The sequence below is a fragment of the Onychostruthus taczanowskii genome, unplaced genomic scaffold (genome assembly GCF_017590055.1).
Source record: "Onychostruthus taczanowskii isolate IOZ18803 unplaced genomic scaffold, ASM1759005v1 scaffold77, whole genome shotgun sequence".
In the NCBI taxonomy this organism is placed as follows: domain Eukaryota; kingdom Metazoa; phylum Chordata; class Aves; order Passeriformes; family Passeridae; genus Onychostruthus; species Onychostruthus taczanowskii.
In genome coordinates, this window is record NW_024505561.1 from 3,055,069 (window position 1) to 3,082,384 (window position 27,316).

The 27,316-nt window shown below is 39.9% G+C and overlaps 1 protein-coding gene across 1 annotated transcript in view; it reads left to right on the forward strand.

The window, feature by feature from the left end:
- Positions 1–818: 818 nt before the first annotated feature.
- The window catches only part of HS6ST3 (heparan sulfate 6-O-sulfotransferase 3), a 270,063-nt gene continuing 243,565 nt past the window's right edge, over positions 819–27,316 (forward strand). Inside the window, exon 1 of the mRNA XM_041423375.1 lies at positions 819–1,351. Within this exon, the coding sequence (XP_041279309.1) occupies positions 819–1,351 (533 nt within the window). The remainder of the gene's footprint in view (positions 1,352–27,316) is intronic.

Here is a 27,316-nt window from a genome sequence, read left to right on the forward strand (position 1 = left end):
TCGCAAAGGGTCCCATGGTTTGGGACTTGCTGCTTTGAAGACCGCAGGAACCAGCAGCGCCGCGTACCAGCTATCCTAAAGTTAACCTCTGGGGTGCTCGGCGCCGCCCGACCCCCTTGTATGAAGCACTTGCGGTTATAATGACGGGCGTGACAGCACGAATAGTGCCAGACACGCACTCCCGACGGGAAAGCCATGGGAAATGAGGAGTCGAGCGGAGCCCCGCTCACCTGGCTGCTCCCCCGGCCCGTCCCATTGGCTGCCCGACGCCCCGCCTCCACCCTCTGATTGGCTGCTGCCGCCTCCTGCCCCGCCCCGCACGCGGCCGGTCCCGGTCCGGTACCTGGAGGGGAGCACGGGGCGGCTCCCCCCGCCCCCGCCGGGCCGCCGCACGCTCCCATTGGTGGCAGGGCCGGCGTGCTGGGCCCGGCCATTGGCTGGCTGGGCGGCCGGCCCGGCCGCGATTGGCCGGCGGGCGGGGGGGGGGGGCGCCCCGCCGGGGGCCGGGCGCTGTGTTTGGGCTGGAGTTGCGGCGGAGCGGGATCGGGAGCGGAGCTGTGCGGTCGCCGCCGGGCACCGCGTTCCGGGCACGGCGCTCGGCGCCCGGCCCCAGCCGCGGGCAGCGGGATGGCCGCCTCGGGCAGGATGCGGTGCGGCGCGCTGGGCTGAGCGGAGCGAGCCGCGGTCGCCCGCCTGCCAGGACCATGCCGTCGGGGAGGGAGCCGGGCACCCCTCGGCTGCGGGATCCGAGCGGGGCGGCCGCCCCGGCAGCGGCCGGCAGCGCCTGATCCCGCGCCGCGCTGCCCCCGCGCACCGCCATGGACGAGCGCTTCAACAGGTGGCTGCTGCCGCCGCTGCTGGCGCTGCTCTTCCTGCTCATCGTCTACCAGTACGTGTCGCCCGCCTGCCCCGGCGCCGCCTGCCCCCGCCGCCCGCCGGCCTCCGCCGCCCGCCGCGGGGGGGGCCCGGAGGAACGGGAGGAGGAGGAGGAGGTGGCGGCGATGCCGCGGCTGGCGGCTAAGTTCCCGTTCGCCCGGGGGGAGCTGTGCCGGCGGGTGCGGTTCGACATGCGGGGCCGCGACGTGATCGTGTTCCTGCACATCCAGAAGACGGGCGGCACCACCTTCGGGCGGCACCTGGTGCGCAACATCCACCTGGAGCAGCCCTGCTACTGCCGGGCCGGGCAGAAGAAGTGCGCCTGCCACCGCCCGGGCGGCGACAAGGACACCTGGCTCTTCTCCCGCTTCTCCACCGGCTGGAGCTGCGGGCTGCACGCCGACTGGACCGAGCTCACCAGCTGCGTGCCCGCCGCCATGGAGCGCCGCGGCTGCGCCGGCAACCGCACCCTCAGGTCAGTGCCTGCTTTCCTGATGCTCCAAATCAGATCCCGCCTTTCCCAGCGCCCTGACAGCAGGGCGAGAATTGTCCGCTGCCGTCGGCAATGGGAAACAAACGGCGGGGCAAGGCTGGTGTTCCGGGGGAGGGTCTGCTGTGGGCTCTTGCCTCGCCGGTGTGTCACCGGCGATGCTGTGGCTCTGCCTCACATCCCTGCTGGTTCCGCGCAGCGCGCACGCAGCTGCCTTGTCTACGGGTTAGCGCGAGGGAAACTCCGCTCGTGCTCCCGCAAGTTTCTCCTGCCTGCTTGTCCTTTCGAAACTTGTCTTTAACAAATCACTACGCTCTTCTGCAGCAAGCAGAGTGCCTCTGCAGAATCTGATGGATCGTTGCAGGTGCTGAATGTTGTTAACTAGCGGAGTTGGAAGTGTCCAGAAGCCCTTAAACTCTCTCTCAGCCGCGTTCGGCGTTGGCAGATAGGCAGGTTCTGTGCTTCCCGTGCCGTGCTGACCGCTCGCTCTCCGTGCCAGCTCAAAGTCGGGAGACCATGCGTGGCAGGCTCTGTGCTGGCAGAAATCGCACCATGAATGCCCCTTTGGTGACCTGATGACAGTGGAAAAGGGAATTCTGTGTGCATGCTGCCTCTCTGCATGTTATAGTGTGGTTTTGTTGAGTCTTTTGCAAGGTCTTGCCTGTTCTAAACACGGAATAATTGTCAGAGGGGTGATCTCTCTCTTGATAAGAGATAGCTCTTGGTGATTCAGTAAGTTTTGGTCTTTGTTCTGATTTATTCACCGTTCAGTCAGATTATTCAGGCTAGCATGAGAATCTGTCTCTATTTGTTTGATTGATTTGGGGCATATGTATTAAGGAGTTGTGAGCTGAATTCACGCTTAAACCTCTGCACTTTAATAATTGTTAACTTCAACTCTGTAAAATATTAAGGGAAATACAGGAAGAATATATTTATAAAAAGTTACGTAGTTTGGCAGCTACCTTATGTTCTTTCATTTTAGTATCCATCTTGATTTTATGAATCCACAAACTTTAAATTTTCAGTAGAATTACTTCCACGTTGTGGTTTGTATCTGTTCACTTAACATGTATAGTCCCTGACATTCTTGGGCTCATTTTCACAGGGTTTATTCATCAAGACAATAGAGTTGATTATTGTTGTTGTTGAATAATTTGAAGGTTATTTGATGTGAAAATCAAAGGCCCTCCCATACAGCAAAGCTAGTTGCGTGTGGAAAGACTCCAGTCAGGATAATTGAATTTATTGTGGATGGTTGTGGACTTGGGCTGTATTTGCAGAATACTGCTAAGGTAATTCATACAATTTTATGAAAAAAAGTTAGCTGAGTATGAAGTGTATGTATTTGCTGATGGAAGAGAAATGCTGTGAATGCCTTCAAGAACAAAATAACTTGGTGGTAGCTGTAGAGCTTTAAGGAATATTCAAGAAACTTGCAATGTAAAAGAGAGAGGAGGAGGAAGAGTAATACTTGTAAAAATGTCTGAAAATACATAGTCTGCCAGTGAAATCCACTTTTTCTCTCTCATGAAGAATATTAGTAGGTAAACAACTGAGTGCTAAATTCAATTACAAAGATTACAAATGGGCAATAAAATTGGAGTAGTGGCTTCAGTACTATTACAGGAAACCATTCTTGTATTAGGTAAATTTAAAACTTCAAGTTGAACTACACAGCCAGTCATACTGGTTATTCAGTTAGTAATTACTTTGACAAAAAAAAAAGACATGTAGTGATACTTTGCTATTAGAGGTGAACACTTTTCTGAATTTTTTTTGATTACTGATTTTTTTTTTAATTAGTGGATTGATTATTTGGCTAGTGTGAGATTGCACTTCTTGATTTGTTTTTACATAAGTGAAGAAAGCACTGTGAATAATTTATTGCATCATTTTAATACTTGTTTATTCTTGTATTATAACTTGCGTTGGGAGACACCTTTACATTTTTCCCTTTGTTTTGTCATTATAACCATGTAGCTTGCCTTCTGCTTCTCAAGGAACTCTAAAAGGAATCAAATAACCCTGAAGTATGGATTACCTCTGCTGTGAATGTCTTTGCTCCTGGTGAAATTGGAATCAAGCCGGAACTACTTTGCTGTACTGTCAGAGGCATGCATTTAAGTATTTTTTTAATGTCTGAATGGAGAATTGAGGAGACTGAATACCTAAAATAGGCAAGAAACTAGCATACAAGTCTAATGGTCTAACGTGAAGCATACTGAATGTTTTCAAGTCTTCCTTTAAAGCTCCTGCATGTATTTGAAGCACTAGATTTCCTTGAATAACTCACCATTTCTCTTCTGCCTTCCAGCTATGGTGTCAGAAAATTAGGCTAAATTGGTTAAATATCTGACAATGGATTTTCTTTGTGGCTGGCAGGACAAACTTTTACAGATTTGCTCCCAGGGTGTTTGATCGCCTGTGCCATACATTTGATGCAGTGAAGATGTTTTGTGTATTTCAGACTTTTTGTTTGTTTCTCCTTTAGCAGGTGTCAATAGAATGTGTTCTTTCAGATCCCTGTGTATGCAGTCTGTCTTCTTCTGCAATGGAGGGAATAAAGGATTTTTAGTGTATGATAGTGAAAATTTGTTTCTTAGAGAATTTGTCTTGGTTTTTCCTCTTCCTAATGTTGGAGTTTTGAAGTCTCAGGACCCAAGACGGAACATGGGGCAAAAACTGATACTGTGCTGTAGAAATCTGAACTTCTTTAAGCCCAAGTGTCAGCATGGACTTTTACCTCTATGGGATTTAATGGTATGGTGTGCCTTGTCCCAGCTTCAGTATGAAAAGTTGTTTGTTCTTAATCTATTGGATGCTATTGTGGAGTTGTAGAACTATCTCTTTTGTTAGAAAACAAAGTAATTCTTTTGAATGACATTGCTTTAAAAAACAACCAAACCAAGACAAAAACTGTAGACCTTATTTCTTCAAACATTTGCATATGTCTTAATTTTCGGGATGTGAGATTTTCTGCTAAAATACCTGTTTAAGTCTCTACAGAGCCAGGCTATTAGTTTTTCATACTAATGTGTAGCTTTCACCTTTACAAAAGCTGCTATCTGGATAGTGCCTTCAATTTTTTTTTTAAATTTAAAATTTTATTTTTAAAGAAACAGGCTTTTATGGGTTTGCATTGCCCTTTGAGGAAGCCATTGAGGTTGGTGATGCTTGTGTTCAGCTCCACCCCCAGAACTTGGCTTTCCTTCAGAGGTACCAAGAAGCTGAGACCATGGAATCTTAGCCAACACTGCTTGAGGGAAGAATGGGAAGAGAAATGATGTGAGTGAGATGTCTAACCTGGTATGCCAGGGAAGAGTTGGTGTCAAGTCTGAGTGGCATTAGGCTGCCTCTGCAGGCAGTGGGGAGGAATAGAATAACACAGGCAGCCCTTCTAATGGTCTCAGACATGTCTGAGACCTGCTGAATTGTTTTCTGGAGGGCTAGTTCTTCCATCCACTGATAACTAGGGAAGGACTAGAATTGTGAGTTGGGACTTGGTGTCAAAAACTAGAAAAGGAGAGTTGCACATCAAATATTGCAGAGACATTGTCCAAACTGATTGTCGCCTCTGTTAGGTTGCCAGGTAATCCTTGGGGGGTGAGGTAGGGCTTGCTTTGCCTCTCTGCTCTATGGAGGAGGGGTTGAGAGAACCTGATAAGTCCTGATCAAGGCACTTTCTTATCCCTTGCTGATAATGCCTGCCGTATAATGAATAATTATGCATTATTGTTTATTTGAACTCTGATTAAACTAGGAAGGCAATCTATGAAACTACACACTTGAAAGAACACTTGAAAGTTTTGTCTAATTTTTTAATATGAAACAGTGAAATCACTCAAGTTGTGTAAACCCCATCAGCTTTATTGTTAATGCAGTTTAGTCTTCAAAACTATTGATTTTCATTTACTCACTTCCATTATACTGTCTATTTCCTTGTCCTTTTTAACTTGCCATATGCTACATTTTTCTATGGAAGTGTAAATCATCAATAAACTCATGAGTCCTGAAATGGGGAAAGTTGAATAGAAAATACTAGTGGAATTCCTTTTCCTTCTTTTGCATTCCTTTGTTTAACTATTGTGTGTTTTTCAAGCTCTAGCTATAATAGAACATAAGACAGACTCTGGTCTTTGCAGCCGTGGTAACTGATCATCACAAAAATGTAAGAGTGTTAATTGAAAAATAGGACTATGCTGAAGATAGTGGAGAGAAGAGAATAAAAAGTCACAAATATTTAAACTGAAAAAAAGCACAAATTCTCTATTGTACCTTAGCATATTCTACTGAAATGAGCCAGTAAATTCTTAATAGTTTTTTAAATAAATGTAAGGAACGACAAAGACTAAACAATTTCCTATAGACCTGCGACTGACTGCGGGTTTTTTACTTCCTTACCTGTCTCCAGTGTAATCTGCTCAAGGGTTTCAATTGTCCTTAAAATTGAAAAGTGGTGTTGTCTTCCCCAAGTGCCTAGTGTGAATCTTGTTAACTTCAATTTTAAGCCCATTGCATCTCCTGTCTTTTGAGAACCTGAGAACAAATCGATCTCGTTTTCTCTGCAGTAGCCTTCTGAGTACTTTGGTTCTTAGGAAGCCCTCTTTCAAGCTTCCCTGCTTAAATAGTAACCAAATCCAATTCACTCTGTCTTTATTGCAGGAACACAAAGAATGGCTTACTCTTTGGGTTTGTGCCAGTTTTTTCTTGAAAAGTGGTGTTTCAGTGGGAGTACAGTATTTTGTCTCTTAAGTGTAGTACAGAATGGACCAGAAAAGATTACTTGGCTTATTCTGAAAGTTGTGCTTGTGGTTGTACACTTCACTGATATTTACCATTTTGCAGTTGCCTGATATTGAGTGTTGGCTTGGGATTTAGACATTATTCATTTTATTGAAGACTATTACTTGTATTGTCCATTGTCTTTTTGTAGGAGTTTTGTGCTCATCCCCAGTGGATTTCATTCCCCTTCTGTCAATTTCTTTCATTTGCAACATTGATTTAAGTTTTTTGTTCTTCCTAGCTTTTCATCATTGGCACATTTAGTAAAAATGGCTTTATTTTCAGCATCCATGTTGCTCATGCAAACATTGAATAGAATGAAATCCCTTTGTAATAAATCTTTTGTTTGATAACTCTCAAAATTGCTTTCCAGGGAGTTCTGTCCTTGCCACATCCTATTTTCTTTTCTAAACTCTGGAATTTTTGGCTTATGGGAGTAATTGGAGATGTTGATTAAAGTTGTCCTTTTTTTTTTTTTTTTTTTTTGAAAAGCATTTCCTTTTTAATGTTCCTATTTTAAGTCAATTGCTGTATTTTAGAGGGAAATTAGGCTGTTTTGATCCAAATTGATTGAGATAGTAATGCTGTATTTTTCTTCTATTTGTTTACAGACAACTTGTCTAGAACTTGTGGCAATAACTAGCAACTATCCTTAACTACTTTTGCAATGTATGTGTCAACTGTGAGTTTTTTCCTGTCAGAGTAGCAGACAAATGATTGATGTACCAGAACTTTTCTGCATCAAGGTTGTCACAACCCTGAAAAATCTTTCACCCAAGTCTCATCTTCAGACTTTTGAAGATACTGCTATAAATCTCAATAAGTTGCCTACAAAAAATGACTAGAACTCATGTTTACTGTTAATTGCCAGGAATGATAAAAGAGTGGTCAGCACTATTTCAAATGGGAACAGATAGTTCTTATTCATCTGTCATTGTAATTTATGGATAACTGGAACAGAGTAAGTTTTGAGCCAGGAAGATGCATGCTATGAAAATGATCACCTGAACTGCAGTTTTAGTTGTCTGGAAGAGAATGTAGTGATTCATCCAAGCAAATTGGCCTTTTTCTGATATTTCTTTCTGGAAAATAGGCTGTCTAATAAGGTTTTCTTTACAACGCAGGAGCTAGTCTCTTTTTTGTGCAGAAGCCAGGCAGAGAAGTCCTGTGGGAGAAGGAAAGAGTGAAAGTGTCGGGAGCATCCCCTAGGGCTGTACAGTGTTATAAGACATAGGAGCTGTTTTAGCTTTCTCATGTTGTGGTGCTTTTTATATTTCTATTAATCAGCTGCCTAATTTAGAATCCTCTTGAGTATGGTATTGCTTAAATTCTTACAGAGCATTGGGATATGTACTGGTTTGAGGCAGAATGGGAAAGGTTACCTTGTGAATGGGAAAAGTTGCTGTGGAACGCCATTACACGGATAGACATCAGATCTGTAGACCCAGCCAGTGGCAAAAACAGGAATAAAACTGTAAGCTTGCTTGTGGAGGTTTTTGTTTTTGAGAACTCTTTGTGGAAAAGAAAAAAGTCTCTACCAGCTCAGCTCTGGTGATCACAGGGAAGCTGAATAGAAAGTGTAAAGATCTGGTTGAACTGAATGATTTCTCCCTTGAGGTGTGTTGACAGTTTTCAATGTAAACTTCAATGCTTTACTCTTGCTTACTTAACTTGTAAGTAAGCAAGAGTAAAGCATCTCCTCCCAGAGTTTTGTGAAGCCATGGCAGTGAATTGAGCTTATATGTAATGTAAGGCCTCTGCTGCTGTTTGTGCAGAATGAGATCCAATGAGAGCAAGGGGAAGCCTGTATTCTTTAATATTTTTAGTATTGCATTCAATTTGCTGCCTGTTCTCTGGAAGTATTTATAACCCAAATTTCTATGATATCGTTGTGCTCCCAGTTGCTTCAGAAGGTAACTTTAAGTCCCTTTAAAGTTCTATTATTGCTGAGCAAGGTTTTAAACACTGTGTAGGAGGCTAATTGCATGAATTAAGAGTCTCATTTGGACAACTGCTAGATACAGTTATTCAGCCCTGAAACAACTACTATTTTAAGGGGAAAACTTAACAGAAGTATTTTGGGATTTTGTTTGAGATGGCATGAATCTTCTTTCAGAGAAATTGCTAGAGTAGCAAAATCAATAACTCTTGAAGTACTTATGGTCTGTTACATGATCAGTGCTTGCGATCTCAATATGTATTGACTGAAAAGGTATAAAATGGGTCCTTGTAACGATAGGGCCTATTAGGATTTTGATTCTGCTGTGAAGCTAACACTTAGGTGGTCTTATGTGTACTTCTAAAAAGATTTGGAGTGTGTCTCACAGCTTAAAAGTCATCTTAGAAAAAACAGTGTTTAAGCTTAGTGTCTTGACCCACATTTTTTTTCTTTATTTACTGGTAATCTGTTAGAAAATGCGTGATGTAAATGTGGTACAGTCATATGCACTAATATACTAATACGGTTATATGTCAGTTGTGAAAGTGACAGGCTCATGCAGGGTGGACTGTGGCTCTGAGTGCTGAAAAACACAATGGAAATAACAAACATACTGGCATAATAGTGGATGAACTTTGAATACCATATGAAGAATAATGTTGGGATGGGGAAAGCAATAAGCAGATGCAACTTCAGTTTCCAAAGGATGGAACAAACCATGATATTCGTAATTGATTCAAGAGTATTTCCTGTTCTTTGAAGTAACTTGATGTTGATGAGAAGTCTTGCCACATGGTGCTCTTTGATACTGGAAAGAAATGGTCCCTTCAGGGGATGTGTGTGGAGGAGCTGACATCTCTGAGACCAGCTACTTTCTGCAAATAAATTAAATTGAAAGTGAGGTCAGTGAAATAAAGTGCTTCAAAAAGCACTAATAAAAAATAAAAATTTTTCTTATTTCTCTAATGGTGTCAACGTAAAGAACCTGCTGACTTAGAAATTTCCATTTGGTTTGTAAGCTGGATTTTGTTTAAGTAGCAAATACATTTGTATCTGTGTTTGTGTATTTGCATACTTGAAAGTGTCTGCTTGCAATTTTTTACTTTTATTCCATGTATCTTTGCACACAGGCTCTGTCTGAGAGAGAGAGAGGTGAGGAGGAATAGCAACTGATGGTGTTTGCTTGAGGAGTTCCTCCAAGGAAGAGAAGAAAGAGGAGAAGCAGTGTAGGTATAAGTTGTGAGCCTCAAGTGAGAGTGAAGTCTGGAAGAGAGCTGGAGAGAGCAGAAGTAACTGCAGTGTTGGAAGGTCAAGGAAGGATCAAAATTATGCAATTTGAAGTTTTTTTTTTTTTCCAATACAAATGGTTTAGGGTTTAAAGCTCTCCATATGTTACTTTTATACTTGCTGGAAGAGAAGGATACTGAGGAAATGAAAAACTCCGAGTACTAGGTAGTTTGAGCTCCTGTTTAACATAGATATTTTATTTTTAGTTAAGTGTTGTAATAAAAGAGCCAAATAGTAAATTAAGCATCTTAGCTCCAGCAGTGTAAATCCCTAACAGCAGAGTTGTTAGGTGTTGTTTTCATCCTTTAATTAGACTTTAATTTTTAGTGATAGGAGTAGGACCATTATTTTCCAAGAAGTTCCCAATGTAAGTGATGAATAGCTTCTATAACTGCAAAACCTTTGTTTTCATGCCTCTGTCAGGCTACTAGGTCATTTCTGTTCCTGACTTAACAAGGTTCAGATGACAAGAGTAACTCAATGAAATATTTTATGTTGCTTTCTACTACAAGTCATTTGGATTTATTATAGAATTACATAGGAAGGGACCTCTGGCAGTCATGTAGCTCAAACCCCTGCTTAAAATCAGTCTAACTAGAGCAGGTTGTTCTAGGCTATGCCCAGAAATTTTGAGTAACTCCAGGGATGGTGGTGCCACAGGGTCTCTAAGCAGCTTCTTGCAGTGTTTGGCCACCCTCATGGGAAAAAGAGCTTTTCTCTTCAGCATGTTCCATTTTCCAAAGTTTGTTGGTTTCGTCCTGTCTTACTGCTGTGTGCATCTAAAAAGAGTCAAGTTATGACTTTACTCCCATGTGAAAATTGAATAGAGTAATGAGGTCTGCCTGGTTGCTGCCTTGTCCCCTGACAGAACAAGCCTCACCTGGTGACTCTTCATGTGTCATCTGTCCCAGTCCCTTCACCATCTGCGTGGCCCTCTGCTGACAGTTCCCACTGTACCAAGGTGTGCCTTTTATTGGTGAGCTCAAAATCAGGCACATTAATCCAAGTGCTGCATTACCACTGCTGAAAGGCGGAGTGAGGGGAAGTCACTTGCCCCAGCCTGCTTAGTTGCTCCTGCCAACAGAGCTCGATCCTTGGCTAGCCTGCTTCACTTCCCTAGGGTGCATTTTGGTGGCTGTTAATCAGCAGTGTCCACCAGGAGCCCGAGATCTATTTCTTCAGAGCTGTGTCCACTGCATGCCCAGCCTGTCTCGGGTGTTGCTTCACCACAGGAGCAAGTTTTTTCTTTTACTTAGAATCTTGGACTCATAAAATGGTTTGTGTTGGAAGGGATATCAAAGATCATCTTGCTCCGATCTGCCTGTCATGGTCAGAGACTCCTTTCACTAGAGTAGGTTGTTCAAAGCCTTGTCCAACCTGGCCATGAACATTTTCAGAGATAGTCCACAGCTTCTCAGTCCTACCATCCTTACAGTTAATCACTTACCATGGTTGGTCTTCATGAGTTTCCCATCACCACAGTTCTCCAGTGTGGGGTTACCCCTGAACCTGCTGACTGGTAGACTCTGTCCTACCATCCAGGTCATTAATAGAGAGTTTTAAGCACCATTGGCATCACAGTTCTTGAGTGACACCACAAGTCATCAGCCACCAGCTGGATTTTGTATAGTACCCGTGTCTCACCAGCATGCCTCAAGTAACACAGTGGGAGACCATGGCAAAATCCTTGCTGATGTCAATGCAAACAACATCCACTGCTCCAGGGAAGTTGCTCAATCACCTTTCCAGGGATGGAGACGAGACTCACCAGTCTGCAGTTCCTTGAATCCTTCTTGAAGCTAGGTGTGCAGTTTGGTTTTTATTTTTGGAAATTGGGAAGAAAGATTACAGTGGAGAAGATGCTGCAGCATGAGAAGGTATTGAAGTAAGTATTTTAACTGTTTCTTATTCCTCAATTTGAGAATTCCTGGAATAGGCTCAGAAGCTATGTTTATTAAATAAATGAAGGATACATGCAATTATTTTTTTCATTGTGGACATTACGTTAGTTTGTTGGAAGAAACAACTTATTAGAGCAATAACTTTTTACATGGGCTGTGATGCATCTGTGAAATCCAGTGTAAAGTTGGCATTAAGCATGTATTGCAAAAAATATGTTGTTTTGTACATTTCTTGTAACAATGGGATGGTATGTTTCTTTGGTGCCTGGGAGTGTACATTTTTTCTTTTTAGATTGATTTTAGTAGGTAATTAGTACTTGAGTAGCAGTTCAGTAAATAAGAGATAGTCACATATTTGTCTTTTTATTTTTTTTTATTTTTTATTTCAGGGTATGTTCATACCCGAGTCAACCATTTATATTTGAATTATTTTTATCCATAAAGTTAACATTTTTATAGTTTCCGTATTCATATTGCAGATGGTGCTCTTCAGAGCTCTAACTTCCATCTATAATGCTAATGTTATTAAACTGTTCACAGTTAAATGGTAGTGTAAAACTTTCTCATGTATTAACATGAAATAACTTCCCAGAGTTTGTAATGAAAGAACATAACTGTTTTGCCTTTTTTCCCTGAATTACTGGATTGAACTTTCAACATATGTAAAGATTTTGTTGTGGAAGTTTCAAAGCTTCTGTAGACAAATACAGAATTCAGAAAATAAAAAAAAAAAAAAGCAGTAAATATATAGGCAAAGAAATTTACATTTATTTAAAGTGGATTATAAAGGCTTTAAAGTGCCAAGCAGAAAAGATTCAGAAGACGTGATCTCAAATAGTTAGTTTGTGTGTGCATCTTTATTTTTTTCTGCTTAACACTTTACTTACAGGAAGTAAAGGTTTAAAGTCCATGTTTTCAAGACAGACTTGTGTCACAAGCTTCAGCTCAACTGTGTTAAAGTGGTCATGCCTTTTTGTCAGGTTTTCAAAGCCTGAAAACACCCATTGAAATTATTTCCTCCAAACAGAGAATTTAGCTGCCAAAATAAAAGGAGTAACTGAAGTTTTCCTAAACAGCTCAGGCCCTCTAACACATTACCTTCTTCAGCAAAGTCTTTGTTTTGCTCTCCAGGACCATGTAAATGTATGTTGAGTTTTGCAGCACTGCCTCTGACTTGTGCAGATTAATTTTATCAGGCTATACCTCTTCTCATTTTGATTAAATTGCTAGATACCTGACAATGGGATCAAGAATCCCACTGTGATATGGGTCAGTACCAGCCATCTAAATGGCTGCTGGGCCTTGCAGTAGAGTAATAGGAAAACTGATGGACTGCATCTGACTTACAGGTTTACTGGGAAGCTTAAGTGCGGCCACACAGAACTGTGGCTTTGATTAGGAGAGCAGTGGGGATGCTAGAAGTTTATCATTGTTGTTTCGTGCTCTGCTACTTGTATTCCAGAACATTATCAGGTAGTTTCAATGGAAATAATAAGCATAAACCCAAACAAAATACAAAAAAAGGTGAATTGGGAAGTCTTCATTAGCAATAGAGTTGTTGGAATTGCATTGATATTTTAAGGCAAATTGCAAGCTGTGTATCCTTTCAGGAGGTAAATTTCTACTTATGCCTAAAGGATTTTCCCATTTTACTGTATATATGTATAGCAGAAAAGCTTAAAAGGACATGGAGAATATGCAAGATTTCTTTTTCACAATCACTTGTTTATTTTTGTATTTTTTTTTTCTATAAAGATACCTACCACTTCTTGTATTATTTAGGTCACGTTCTACACTTCCGATTTACCTTCTTGGTAGCCTGATGTTGCCCACTCTTCCCCTTTGCCGTCCTTTCTATCTTGCCAGCTCTTTTGCCTTTGTTTTGTATGTTTTTCTTGTGTGACTCACATCCCCTTTGCATTGTACCTGCTTGCTGTGCATACAGAATGAGCTGGTTGGAGTAGTGCTCCTCTCTGTTCAGCGTGTCCAGCAAGCTGCAGGCTTGAATCAGCTCTTGAGCTTGTCTGCCTTGTCGAAGTTCAAAGGGACTTTTAGCTGTTTGGCTTTGCAAGAGCTACCAGAACTGGCCAGTTTAATCTATCCTAAATTCTTTCTTTTATTGTTCCCTCTTTTATGTTGCAGTACATAGAAACAGATAAGAAAAAGTAACTGTCTTTTCCTCCTACCTCAAAAGCCAGGGGATTGAAAAGATGCATTTTTGTGTAACTCTGTGTTTCTGTCTTTTCCCTTAAGCTGCTGCTCAGAGGGCTTTTATAATTATTTCCTTTTTATTTGTGTTCAGTTTGTCCTGGGATAAAGCATTAAACAAATGCAAATTGTCTCAGTAGCACATGCCTCAGTCTTTTACTTTTGCAGTGACTTAGAGAAGAAGGTATTTAAGCTTAGCGTGGACAGTGACGGCAGACCAATACTGTGTTTTACCATTAATTGTCCGACGGCAGTACTGAAACCAGCTCTGCGGTGCGAGACACCAGTTCCGTCCTGAGGCAGGAGCAGGGTTTTATCTTTTATATTTTTCAGATTCTGTACTGCTTTAGTGTGTAATTCTGAGTTTCATTTTAGGGGATAGTAAGCTCTCTTACTGAAGGAGTGAAGGCTGACCTGGAACAGAGACTAGACAGAGCTGAAGAATAAAGTAGGTATTTATTAGGAGGCCTCAATGGATCCCCCTTGGGCAGCACAAGAGCCCAGCCAGGGCTACACCCAAGACGAGCCCAGAATGGTCACCAAATGGACGACTGGTCATGGGGTCTCACACTTGTATAAGTTCTGGTCCATTAGCACAATGGAATTAATTGTCCAATTACAGATTTAGCCCATGAAGTCCCATCCTTCTTGTTTTTCTCTCTTCAGTCCACCGTTGTTTATGCTCTTGGGCCTGAAATTTGGATCATTTGTCCTTGGTCCCCAGCTAGAGAAAAAATTGTTTTGTCTACCAACTCCATGGAGAGAGCTTACTATCCCCTAATATAAAGCTCAGAATTACACACTAAAGCAGCACAGAATCTGAAAACCATAAAAGCTACAATCTGAGGCATCAAGGGGAGTCCTTCCCAGCAGGTGAAGGAAGGCAGATGGGCCCTGGCTTTGTCCCCCTGCCACAGAGGCAAAGGAGGGAGGTGTTACAGGAGGCTCCTGTAACCTGGGGAGAAAAGGTGATGGTTTGATGGGACTGAAAATGTATGAAGTAAAGAGGAGAACTTAGATGCTCCTGGGTTAAATAGAGGAAAAAAGGATTTAATGAGAGAAGCAATATGCAAGGGAAACCAAATAGAACATCTGTTTGCAACAAGAGACAGGCAAGCACACTGCTGTATCAAGCTAATTTTCAGCAGGTGTATTTGCTCTTCAGTGACTTGTTCAATCTCAGTAGTCAAATTTTAGCTTCAAAATTTTGAGAGCTAATTTTAAGCAGTTAGCACATGCTTTCTCATTATATTTTAATACAGATTTGTTTGCTTCCTACTTCTTGAATTCATATCTAGTATCTGAATTCTTACTTCTTTTCTCTATAATCACGGGTTTGAAATTAAGGGAAATAGCAGCTCATGAAAAATCACGTATGTTGCTCGAAGTCCTGGAGCCCCATGAGCAATGTGGTGTGTAAATGCACACAAGCTGACTTTATTGTGTGGTTGTTCTCTTCCCCTTCTTTCTCTTTGGAGTCCTTTCATTCTCTTCTAACCTCCTGGTTGTATTGCTCCCTGGTCAGCCTGGTGCCTGCGTGGCAGCAGCAGTGGCGGAGGCAGTGATTGATATGGGGACTAAATTGCTGGACACAGTTAGTGAGTGTTCCATGGAGCAGTTAGTCTGCAAACCAGAAGAGGGAGAAGCAGTTTTGTATGTGCTTCTGACCATTGTGTGCAGGATCTGGTTTGAAGTGTTACTGTCATTCTGTAAAATGTATTTACATTTTTTGCAGGATCATCTCCCTCCTTCTCTGAAAATCCCCTGCTTTGTGGGTTTTGTTTTTCTAAAGCAAATGATTTAAAATTAAAAACCATATTAAAGAAAATTTATAAAAGTAAAATACTTGTAAGTGGCATGGAAACTACTTGAAGATGCCATGTGGGAGTGTTGGAGGAAATGCACGCACCTATCAAAGATAGTAACTCCAAAAATAAACTGGCATGGCATAGTTAAACAGCAGTGTAAAAGGTGGTTACACACAGCAGTTTTCACCATTTTTAAAAGTTAAGTTTTGTCTGCAAGAGCAAAATACAAAGCTTCATAAATTTCTGGCAGTGTAAGGTAAGAATGCATACATTCAGCTAAAAAAGGTGTTTGAGGAACAGTTTGCAGGAGGTATAAAATTAATCTTTTTGAAACACACTGTGAACCAGAAGCCCACTGGAGAATGCGTAGGGCTAATAGGTCATCTCTCCTTCTATCCTCTAGAAATAAAGCTCTATCAAAAAAGCAGCTGTTACCTCTTGTATTCAAGTTCATTTTTGAACTTGAAGAAGTTCTGAACTGGAATCTTTCATTATGGAGGATGTATCAGAGGATCTCTCTTCAAACTGAAGTGTTGGTAGAAGCAATTATGGAACAAGCTTAAAAAGAAAAAGGAGGGATGAAAAAAAAAGAGACATAAGCCAGATGGTATATAAAAGCGCCAGTTTCCAGAACTAGATGATATTGAAAAGAGCTCAGGAATTAATCTACCAAACTAGTAAATATAGTTGTGTCCCTCTGCTTAAAACTTGGCATTTCAACAATTTGAAAGTAATTTTTAAAGACTCCTACTACTTAACAATAAGCTTATCATCTGCAATGGGAAAACTAGGAGAAATTATTACAGGAAGTAGAATTAGCAAATAGTTGCCTAGTACAGCACAGTGGGAAGTCCACGTGGCTTTTGTAATAGAAAATCATGCCTGAATAATGTTGTAGGATCTAGAAAGGGGTTAAAAACATGTCTGCAAGGGAAGTTGAGTGGTTGTAGTATGCTTCAGATAAAAATGGTAACCATATTTATCTTTGTGTGGTTTTCTGCTCTCAAACCTTTTTCTGGTCACAATCTTAAGAAAAGATTCCAAATGAAGAATTAAAAATTTATTTTTAGATCTTATAATACACTTTTCTTGCAGCACTTAAGATTAGTTTTCTAGATCTGGAATGCCATTGTGAGAAAAATAATCTCTTAAATGAGAAGTTCAGCAACAGTGTCTTGTTACTGAAAAGCTCTTAGAGCAGGCTCAGCCTTTTTTTTCCGATTTTATTCAGAACTGATTAATGGCCGATGCACTTCTCCAGCAATAAAATGCTCTCGGTCACTGTTTATGCTTTAAGACAGTGTGGCAAAGATGTAACTGAAAGTTGTGCAGAAATTCATGCTGTAAATGAACTAGTTTTATCTCTGCTTGTGCAGCAATGGTAGTAAGCCAAGTGTCTCATTTGGGGCTTTTTGGTGTGGAACTTGGGCTGATAGTGTAAAAAAAAGTTTTATCTCTGAGCTGAGTGTTGTTTGTCCTGCTGCTCTCACTTTAACTCTTTTTTTTTTTTTTTTTGATTGGTTTGCTTTGTTTTGGTGGTTTGTGTGTTTTTTTTTTGTTGTTTTTTTTTGGTTTTTTGTTTTTTTGTTTTTTGCTATTGCTGGCAATTAGGCTTTAAGTGTTTGTATTGTATACAGAAACTAGGATGTTAGACTTGATGGTCCAAAATCTTAAGTGAAATTCAGTCTTTGGAAATGGAACCCTGGGTGACAAATGGTTGATTTGTTTATTGGCTTACTTGTTTATCGTGACTTGGAAGATACAAAAAAAGGTGACAAATTCAGTTGAAGTAGTTGATCATCAGACACGCCTAGGTTGGGAGAGAAAGTTAAGGATAATGGCATGGTTAGAAATATGGGTAACCTCAAGACAGGAATTCTGAATTTGACATGGGAATTAAAATATTTGGAAGGCATACAGGAGGCATCCTTTTTTTAGGCTTGTGTGAGGGAGGACTGGTGGGGAAAAAAAAATGACATGGGATGCACTGTGTTGTAACCTTAGGTAGACTGCAGTGGTGGAATCAGAGCAAATGTCAATAAGGCTGTGGATATTTGTGAGAGACTGGGGCCTTTCAGAATTGGCCATGAGTGGAGAGGAGAAACTGAAGGATAGCTGTAGTTTGGCAGAGAAGTGTCATGGAGACTGTTGGAACTGCTCTTCCCAGCTTTTGAAACTCACAATAGGTGAGCCTGGTATATTTTTCATGGTTTTGGAAACAACTCAAATTCTTGGACTCTTAGCATTTGCCTGTCCAAAACTTGTACATTAAGGGACTCCTTGTAATAGAGTGATCATTTTGAGAATCATTGATAGAGAAACAGTTTATAAATAATAGAAGTGAAATCCTTGTAACTTGCCTGAATAAAACATAGAGTCTTGAGGTAAGGAGACAAGAAGTTTCTTCATGCCCCAGTTTTTTCATGCCTTTACGGGTACTTGGTTTATCACATCATCTTCAAGTTTCTTGGTCTTAATTGCCCATACAGCACTCAGACTCAGACTCATGCAGACACTTGCACTGCAATAGATGGGTTATAAATCCATTGAATCAAAGTAATCATCATGGAGTACAGTAAACTTCGTGTGAAGTTTCTGTGAGCTGCATGTATATGCACCTTTTAATCCTTTCCATAATGAAAAGGCATTTTTGGCTTGATGAGATGTCGGAATGAAAAGTACTTGTGCATAAAAAGATGTGCTTAGATACATCTGCTATGGTAAATCCCTTTCAGCTGAAGTTCTGAATCTGCAAATTCTGACAGCTTTTTATTTAGTAGTACAGTTGTTAGCACAGGTACATATGGTAGCAATGCTTAGAAATACTACCTGTGAGTTCTTAAATATGTATAAAGCAAAGAAATCCTTTACCTTCATTTGGCATTTTTAAGATAAACCACACTGGCTCTTGAAAATGTAATTTTAAACCTTCAACTACAAGTCTTTTTAAAAAAATGATGGATTTTTTTTCCTTCAGATATACAACTTAGGACCCTGAATCAGACAGTACATTTAGTTGGAATTACTTTCTATATGCATCAATATTTCTGTTTTTATATCTAGCATAGGGATTGAACTTTACAATCGGTGAATCTAAAAACTTTGATAAAACAAATACAGCAAACCTGACTAGATAAACCCAGGAAAACCTCAGGCTGAAGAGAGTCAGTTACAAGGCTGAAAAACAAATTACTGCTTGCTTCACATTATTCAAGTGTGCTGGCTTTTCCTTAGTCCTTCTTTCAAACCCTGTTCATTCTTCCCTTGTAGTGATTCCCCAGCTTGAGACAATCTGCATTTTCCATACTGAGATTTTTTTTCCTCAGCGTCCCTGAGAAAATATCTTTACTCAGTCACCTTTTGATGCTTGACTGTGGTTCTGCTTTCTGAAGCTGTCAGGAACACTGTCAGTCTTAGCTGCCCTGTAGCTTCCCTGCTTGCCATCTGTCCCGATCTGTCACATGTGTGCTTCTTTACTATATTTTTAATGGCTGAGTGCTCAGTGTTTAGGGAAGACATCTCCTTTTTTACCATCTCGTTCCTGCAAACTGCTGGCTTAGTTTTTGCCATATGGCATTTTATGAATTGTTTTATTGTGTCCAGTAAACTGTAACCTCATGAAATAGTGAAAACATCGAGTTCTGTAAAGGATGAACATGAATTTGTATCTTTTTAGCATAATATTAAGTATGAGTTTGTTATGCTTCTCTTTTCCTGCGTGCTTGCCACAGAGGCTTGTACTTGACCATTTATGTCAGTTGCACACAGGAAAATAGTGTTTGTTTATTCTCACTATTCCCCCAATGACAGTGACTTCACATTCTTTACAGCTCTTAAGTGACCTCTTTTTTTCCTTTGCAGCTCTGATCAGAGCAATCAAGGTGGAATTTTATTCCTATTATGTCAGCTCATATTCCTTTGCACCCCTTATATTGTTCCTGTACATATGTGTGGATGTATTTTAGAGAGAAGAGGTAAGAAGTGTATTGTGGAGAACAACTTGTTACAAAAGAATGTCCTTAATATTTTGGAAGTGCGTAGGAAGAAATTTTAAGCTAATGACACCTCATTCAGTTTTTTTTCTCTTGAAAGTAGGTCATGAGTGATTTTGGCCCTATTAAAATCAGAGTAGATTATTATTTTCTTATTTAACAGTGACTGGCTACTGGGTGTAGAGAAGAGAGTGGGGGGAGAGGGTCAAGGTACTTTGGTCCCCTCTCTAGACACAGGATTTAATAGTACTGTTCAAATACTATTTGGTACTGCGTGCCTCTCGGGCTGAATGCCTGTGGGGAGGGCAGCAAAGGAGAGGCAGGCAGAAAAGCAGCTCCAGAGCTGCAGTGATGCTACAGGGCTTCCTTGTGCTTCCTAGGAACTCAGGTGAGGAATCCCTTGCTGTATTTCCTTTTCTCCACTGCAGTATGTACCACCATCATTAATGACTGCTTTGGATGTAAATAATAATGGCATAACGACACTGTAAAACTTTTTTATTTGACATTAATAGAAGCAAATTTTGTACCTGCAGCTGATGGTATGAATGTCTAATGCTTCTTCAACAACTGCTTTTCTCTTAAATTTCTTGAGGAATTGATAAAATGTGCAATTAACTGATAAGCTTAGTGTGTGTAAACTTAATTACATCATACTCTACTTACGCAGAACCTACATGCAGATTTAAATCCCACTTTATTGTGGGACTTGAGACTTCATTTTGTTTAAGGTTGAGAATGATTCTTTTCTTGCAGATTAGCCTTACTGTAGCTTATTTGATGTTAATTTTTGAAGGCACACCTAGGCGTATCATCTTGGTGGAAAGAGGACTGCAATTACCAACGTATTTTAGAATAGCTATCTTAACACATTTGCTTTTCTGTTCAGAGACTAGTTTTTCAGTGCTGACAAGTTGAGAAAAACAAAAATTCTGATTTATATGGATTTAAGAGCCTTTTATGTTTATAGGCATGGGTAAATGAAACTCTGAAGTTCATCTGTTCTAATTTAGGAAATGCTAAATGTGTCTTTTTGTTATTGCCTAGCCTGTAGGCAAACTGTTCCCCCAGCGCACACAGAGTTATATTTACAATTGCATAAGTGTCCCTGGTGCATGCTTTGGCAATTCAGTCACATATGTTGGGCAGTCCTGTCAAATAATATATCCTACATTTGCATCTTCTGGCTGTTGGATAAAAGGGAAGGGGAAAAAATGTTTTCCTTGAAAGAGAATGCTTTATTGGTTTGTTTGTTTTTATTTTAGATACTTCTTATAGTAGCAGAGAATGCTAATATCCATAGTTGCATAAGATTTAAAGTCATTATGTCAGCAGTATCCTTGTTTCAGAAGATGGGATGAATACTTATCTGTAGCTTCCCCTATTCCTGTGCTGCTATTGAGAAATAGTAGTAAATGGGGAGGTCACTCACTGAGCTGATCTCAGTTTCCACTGATCTCAGTACTTCAGACTGCTTGACTCAAATGCTTCTTCATCTGGAACCAGTCCCACTAACTAAACTTACAGTTTGTGCTACGAAGATTCAGAGGCCACCCTGAGATCACCTCAAGTGATACCAGTGAAAGAAAACTTCTCTCAAATAAAGAAATTGGGGGGGGGGGGGTAACACAATATGAGGTATACTCACTTTCTAGTAGAAATACTCATTGAGTGTTCCAGAAATAATTTGCCAGTTAATCAAAATTACTTGCTTACTTTTAAGAAAATGTCTGTTTATCCTCCCTTCTTAAAAACTCAGCTAACTAGTTCAGAGATATCACAGAACCACAGACTTCAGATTATTTGATAACTCCTTCAGAACTTTATCCTTTCAAGTAAGATCTAAAATAACCAGCTATTTTGATATTTACAGTTTTTGAGGCAGTGTTATCTGTCGTTTAAGATGTTTTGTTGAGTTGCTAAGTGGCAACTGGCAGTGTTAGACTGCTTTCAGCATTTCACTAAAATAGGTAGTGGCTCAGGTTTCTCTGACTTTCAGGTGATACTAACAACAAGGTAATCTTTATCAAATGAGAGTGTGGTATATGAGGGACTTTTGGCCTCAATGCCACTGTTTGAAATTCTTCCTCATTTGAAATTGTGAGTGCTTCAATCTGCCCAGAATGCCTTTTTATTTTTTTTAATATTGGCACCAAAATCTTCTGCCCTCCCCAAACACTAATTTCTATAAGTGACAAACATGGTGAACAGGAAGGGAGCTTAGTCCTTCTTTTATTTGCATTGGAAAGTAAGGATAATGGTATTTTGTTTGAGTGCTACAGATTTCAGATAGTTTTTCTTTTTTTTAAATTTGCTATAATAGTCCAGGTTAATTTTTTAAAAAATCTGGTAATTGTAAAACATGGAACAGTATTCTGCTAGAATGGCATAACTGGAAGTCCACATGAAGTGTTGTATCCTTCTACATTTTTTTTTATTTGAAGCAGTAATTTTTCAGAGGAAGGTTTGCATCTACTATTCAAAGGTCTAGTTGATTTATAATGGCAGTAATTATTTTTTTTCTTGTAGGTAATTGTATAAAATGTGTTTGATGTATTTTTTAAACTAGCTGTCAGATCACTTTCTTTTGTTCTCTATGGCCGGACATTATTTATGGAATACAGCAGGAAATAAATGACTATTGAGCTACTAGCTAATGAGAGAGCTTCTCTGAAATTTTAAGGATTATAAAAAGCAAAATACTGAACAGTCTTTTTTTTTTTTTTTTTTTTTTTCTTAATGCACAGTGAACTAATGTTCATGGTAATGTACTCTTTTGACCACAAAGAATAGCATTATGATTTCAAGAGCTAATAATTTTCAGTACAAATGTTTAGGGAAATGAATAGACATCTTTAGATTTGCATTAAAGGTTAGGAAGATTATTTTGTGGAAGACAGGAAGTGAGACTAAATAGTTATTGCCCTTAAATCAGTACTGATTTTCACAGTTGCTGTAATGTTTAGCCTTTTTAAAAATTAGTTATTTGTCATTGTTTTGCATTACTAAGGAAACCAGCTTTACAATATATGTGTGCCTTGATGACTGTGGGCGGAAATTACACCTAGAATGCGTAGATTTTAAAGAAGTGTTATTTATTTTGTATGTGGAATGAGTCAGGTGTACTTGCTCACTGATAATGGTCTGCTACACATAACTTTTTATAAGTATAAAGACACTTGTGGGATTGAGAGGGGACAGCAGAATGTACTTCAGGGGAAAACAGAGTCAGTCACTTATGGGAAGAGAATAAACTAAATAATAGAAGCACCAAGCAAAGAAGAAAACCCAGCTGTATGAGATCAAAACCAAATAGCTTGATGAATTAAGTGAGGATAGTACTGGAATTGCTAACTTTTTCAAACTAGCATTCTTTCAAAGTGACTAGAAGTTGTGGGTGCAAAACTTCAAGGAGGGACTCCATTTCCAGAGCTGAAGGCAGGCATTGGCTGTATAAACCTTTTGGAGAGGCTTTTTGTTTTAAGATCCTCCCCGTGTCCGCTGAGCTGATAGTTCTGGTTCCCTTAGGGTACAGTAGGCACTTAGAACTGCCTGGGGATGAGATGAAGGTGCAGATTTATCTGGACCTGCTGTACCTTCAACAAAAACCTGGAGACTGAGGAAGAGGGGGATGTTATCTTAGGATGCCTGAAACAGAACTGGTTGCCTGCATTTAAACCACTGTATCTTAATTGACTCTGAATGTCTTCTAAGAACCTCTGGGTTGAGTAAAAATGACTTTGCATGCTCAGTTACATTTTTGAAGTGGTCTTAAATATGAATAGTAGTTTATGTGTAGGCAGAGAATCTTCTATTCAAAAGCTCAGCTTGGTGGATTTTCTAGGACTGTATTCATTTCTGTTTGTGCAAGGTGTATATTACTGATGCCTCATGATTTCCAGGTCACATTATACATCCAAGATGTGTGATTTAATTACAGACATTGTTTAGAATTCCATGTCTTTTGTGGCATCTATAGTTAATTTTTTTAAAATATATTGTATTTTGGAAAAGTTGAAATATGACCAAAAGGAAAGAAAGTGCCTAAGAAACAGCACTGTGTGTTTCAGCATTTTGAAATCAGTTTCTCTGTTTATACTCCAAGTGCCTTACCAGTGGAGGCTGCATCTGTCTCTGTGGAGAAACACAGGCACACTGAGTTTAGTTTTGTACACATCTGTAAGTACATAAATGTTCCTCAGGCAAAATGCTTGTTTTCCTTTAATGCTGGATCGTTACAGTAGTGTGAATGTTTGCATATGCAAATTAATTGAAGCCTAATGCATTCATACAAGAACTCTTAAAAAAAACCTCTGTTTTTTATAGGTAACATTTGAGGATTTTTTTAAATGAAAGAATAAAGTGTTGATAAAAGTAAAGTGAAATAATACAATGATCAGTATTTTTTAGTCTTCTACCTGCTTGAATAGTAATACAATGAATTATATGAAATAATTCAAGATGTTTCTAAATTCATTGTTAATCTGCTTTGATAGTAGAAAGGACTGCAGTGCTAATTATGAACACTTTTAAAGTTGACGTAATGCTTAAGAAATACCATAATTTAGGTGATATGTTTTTAATTTGCCCTTTTGTCCCCTTGTGCATGGGCAGTGTGATACAATCTCTGGCTGCATAATCACTTATATATTTCTCTCTGCTCCCTTGACACCCCCCCTCCCCCCCCATCCCCAATCCTGTCTCATTCAGTGAAGAGGATAGATGATATTCACTTCCTAAGACATTAATCAATATTTTATCTTAGCCTGGTTGTTCATTTTGAGTCCCAGGCTCTGTTTACTGGAGGCTATTAATTTCTGTGTGGATTTTTCTGAGGTTCTCATTGCTGCAATGCTTGTGTACCTCACACAAAAAAATTCAACACCCTATTAAGGCCAAGAGATGATTTGGAAAGTGTAAGAATATAGAATAACATGAAATGTTTTAGGTTAGAATGGATTTTGAGAGATCACCTAGTCCAACCCCCTGCCATGGACAGGGTCACCTTCTGCTAGAGGAGGTTGCTCAAAGCCCCATCCAACCTGACTTTGAATGTTTCAAGGCATGGACCTTCCACCTCTCTGGGCACCCTGTTCCCTTGTGACACCTGTGATGTCTCACCACCCTCTTTACTTCAAATCCACTCTAAATCTACCCTCTTTTAGTTAAAACTATTACCTGTTGTTCTGTTGCTATTTAAGTCCCTGTTAAAGTTTGAAAGCCTGCAAAATAAGGTCTCCTTGGAGCCTTTTCTTCTCCAGGTAGAGCAACCCCAGTTTTCCCAGCCTTTCCTGACTGAAGAGGTGCTCCACCCTCTGATCATTTTGGTGGCCCTCCTCTGGAGTCACTCCAGCAGGTCCATGTGCTTATGTTGTGAGCCCCAAAGCTGGGTGCAGTACCCAGGTGGGTCTCACAAGAAGAATCACTTCCCTCAGCCTGTTGGACAGGTTCTTTTTATGCAGGCCAAGAGACAAGTGCCTTTCTGGGCTGCAGGCACACAGTGCTGGCTCTTGTCCAGCTCCACATCTACCAATATCCCCAAGTCCTTCTCTGCAGGGCTGCTTACAATCCAATTGGAAGATTAAAAGGAAAAAATCCTGTGTTTTATTATTTGACCCCTTACTTCGCAGCTTCTGGCTTAGGTTGGCATAGGAAAGTGTTTTATTAGCCACTTGGAGAGCTGCCAAGCAGAAGACTGCAGCATCTGTCTTTTTAAGATGCTGTTTCTGATTGCCTCTGTAGTTGCAGATCCACAGGAGAAGATTTAGTCTTTTACTCCAATTAAATCACAGACAGATTAAAAGAAGAAGAGGTAGGTAAGGAAAATAACTTGGGAATAAGAAGGCAAGAGAAATAAGAAGCACAACATTCCACATTGAGGATCTCTGGCCCAGTTCAACAGATTTATCCCTGGGGTGGATCTTTCCTAATCAATGATTAGGGAAAGGATTCTTTGAAAATCATGGAAGATGTTTCTAAAGTATGGGTGTACTCAGATTTAGGTGTGTACAAGAAAACTTACTGGCAGAAATAAAATCTTAAAAACCTTAATAATGTTTCTTGCTAACTTTATATTTAAGCAAACTTCCTTTGCCCAGTTTTGGTTCCTGGTCAGAGCTCTTCTTCCAGCTGCCAGCTGGTAAAATGTCATGAGCACAATATGTGGCTGTACTTTGGCATCTTTAAGTCTGGAAGCTGCAACTACAGTAGAAAAGATGTGAAGAGGAATTACATGATGGCATTCCCCTCTCCTATCAGTAGGGTGAGAAACCTTTGATAGGTGGAGTGGATCGTGTGTTTCTCTGTTTCTCTGCTAGTGTGTGATGCTGTAATGACAGCTCTTCAGGGGGAGCTGATGTGACAGCCACCAAAAAAAAAAAAAAAAAGCCCTTTCAAGCCACAGTATACTCGTGGGTACTTTGTTTACTTTGTTTCGATACATCTTTTCTAAAATTGATGATTAAACGTGCTGCTAAATTCTAGATGCCTTAAGGGACTGTTCACATCCATCAGCTCTGTTTTTTCAGACTTTATTATGTTTGCATGAGTTCTCATAGGCAAATTCCTGACATCCAAGTGATCTTCTATGAAAGGTCCCATTTAATATATTAAAGATTTCAAGCATTTCAATTATAAGCAGAGTTTTTAAAATTTATCTTTCTCTTGGAATAATACCCAAGTGATTTTACAGAAATTTTCCCCTTACACTACTTATATATCTACATCTCATTTTATCTACTGTTGTTCTTCAGAATATCTCCTAAGCCTTATACAGACAGTAAACAAGGTAAGCTTTAGCTTTATTGGCAAAAGCTTGACAAAACTTCTTAGCAAATGATAATGGACTATGATAGGAGTCATTTAGCCATACTCTATAACCCATTTGTTCTCTCATAATAAAATACTGAAAGAAATTCGGTGGTTTGAAGAAAGTTGCCTTTGAACTCTTTGGGTCCAAATTATTACAACCTGAAGTTAAAAGAGTTTAACCATTCCTATCAATGCTTCATTTCCAAATCAGAAGTGTGAACCTCCTGTTCTAGACTTTACATATTGTATGCTCCTTGCCAGGTTTTATTGTGTACTATTAAAAATACTGCTACTAACTACTTAAAGGAATGAAAGTAATCAATATTGGAGTAAATGAGTAGCCCTTGCAAATGGATACTTTAGTAAATATCCAATCTGTATCTTGCGTGAGAGACCTCTCTCTGTATATTACATTCCTGGGGATGGATTTAAGTCTAGTTGGGATGTTCTTCTCAAGGCCATGTTGGATCAAAGTAGGTTTTCTTCCAAAAATTGTTGGAAGTCCCATGTTTGTGTGCTGTCAGCAGCTCAAGCAAGTTGTGTATATATAGGTTTAACCAGAATGTCTTTTACCTTCCCTCATGCCCAGCTAGGAAATATGCAAAAGAGAAGTTGCTAGCCTTAAGTGTTCTGAAAAGTAAGAAAAATATTTCTTAGACATGTGAATCTGTTAAACCTGTTTAACAATTTAGCCAGTTTAGCAACTGTAAATTAAGTTTTGTGATGGTTCTTTGCTTCCAAATACTAGGTTGAACCATTTTTTCTGGGTCAGACAGAGCTGAATATAATGAGTCTTAGACCTGTTCAAAGGACAATTGCTGTTTCAAAATTTTATTTATGTTTTCAAGAAGTTGTTCTGTTACCTCCCTTTTCTCCATGCTGTGGTACATAGTAGGTGGTTCTTCATGTTTTAGCCCCTTGTTGCCTGTTGTGGTGCAGAGGTAATCAGAGTATGCTGTTTGAAGGAGTGAAGAAAATTGCAGAAATCAGTACACTCTCCACAGCCTTTCCCAAGCTGGTATGGTATTTCCCTTTCGAGGGCTTTGTTGTGCTTGAAAAATAATATATTGTCATATGTAATGAATAGAAAATCTTCATCTCTTGGCTCTTTTGCATTTTAAAGAGTTATGTTGTATTTCTTAGTTTTATACTTCACCAGCAAGAGTGTTTTCTTTTTGGCAGTTTTCAAGAGGTTCTTGTCTTTGATTAGAAGTTGTGTG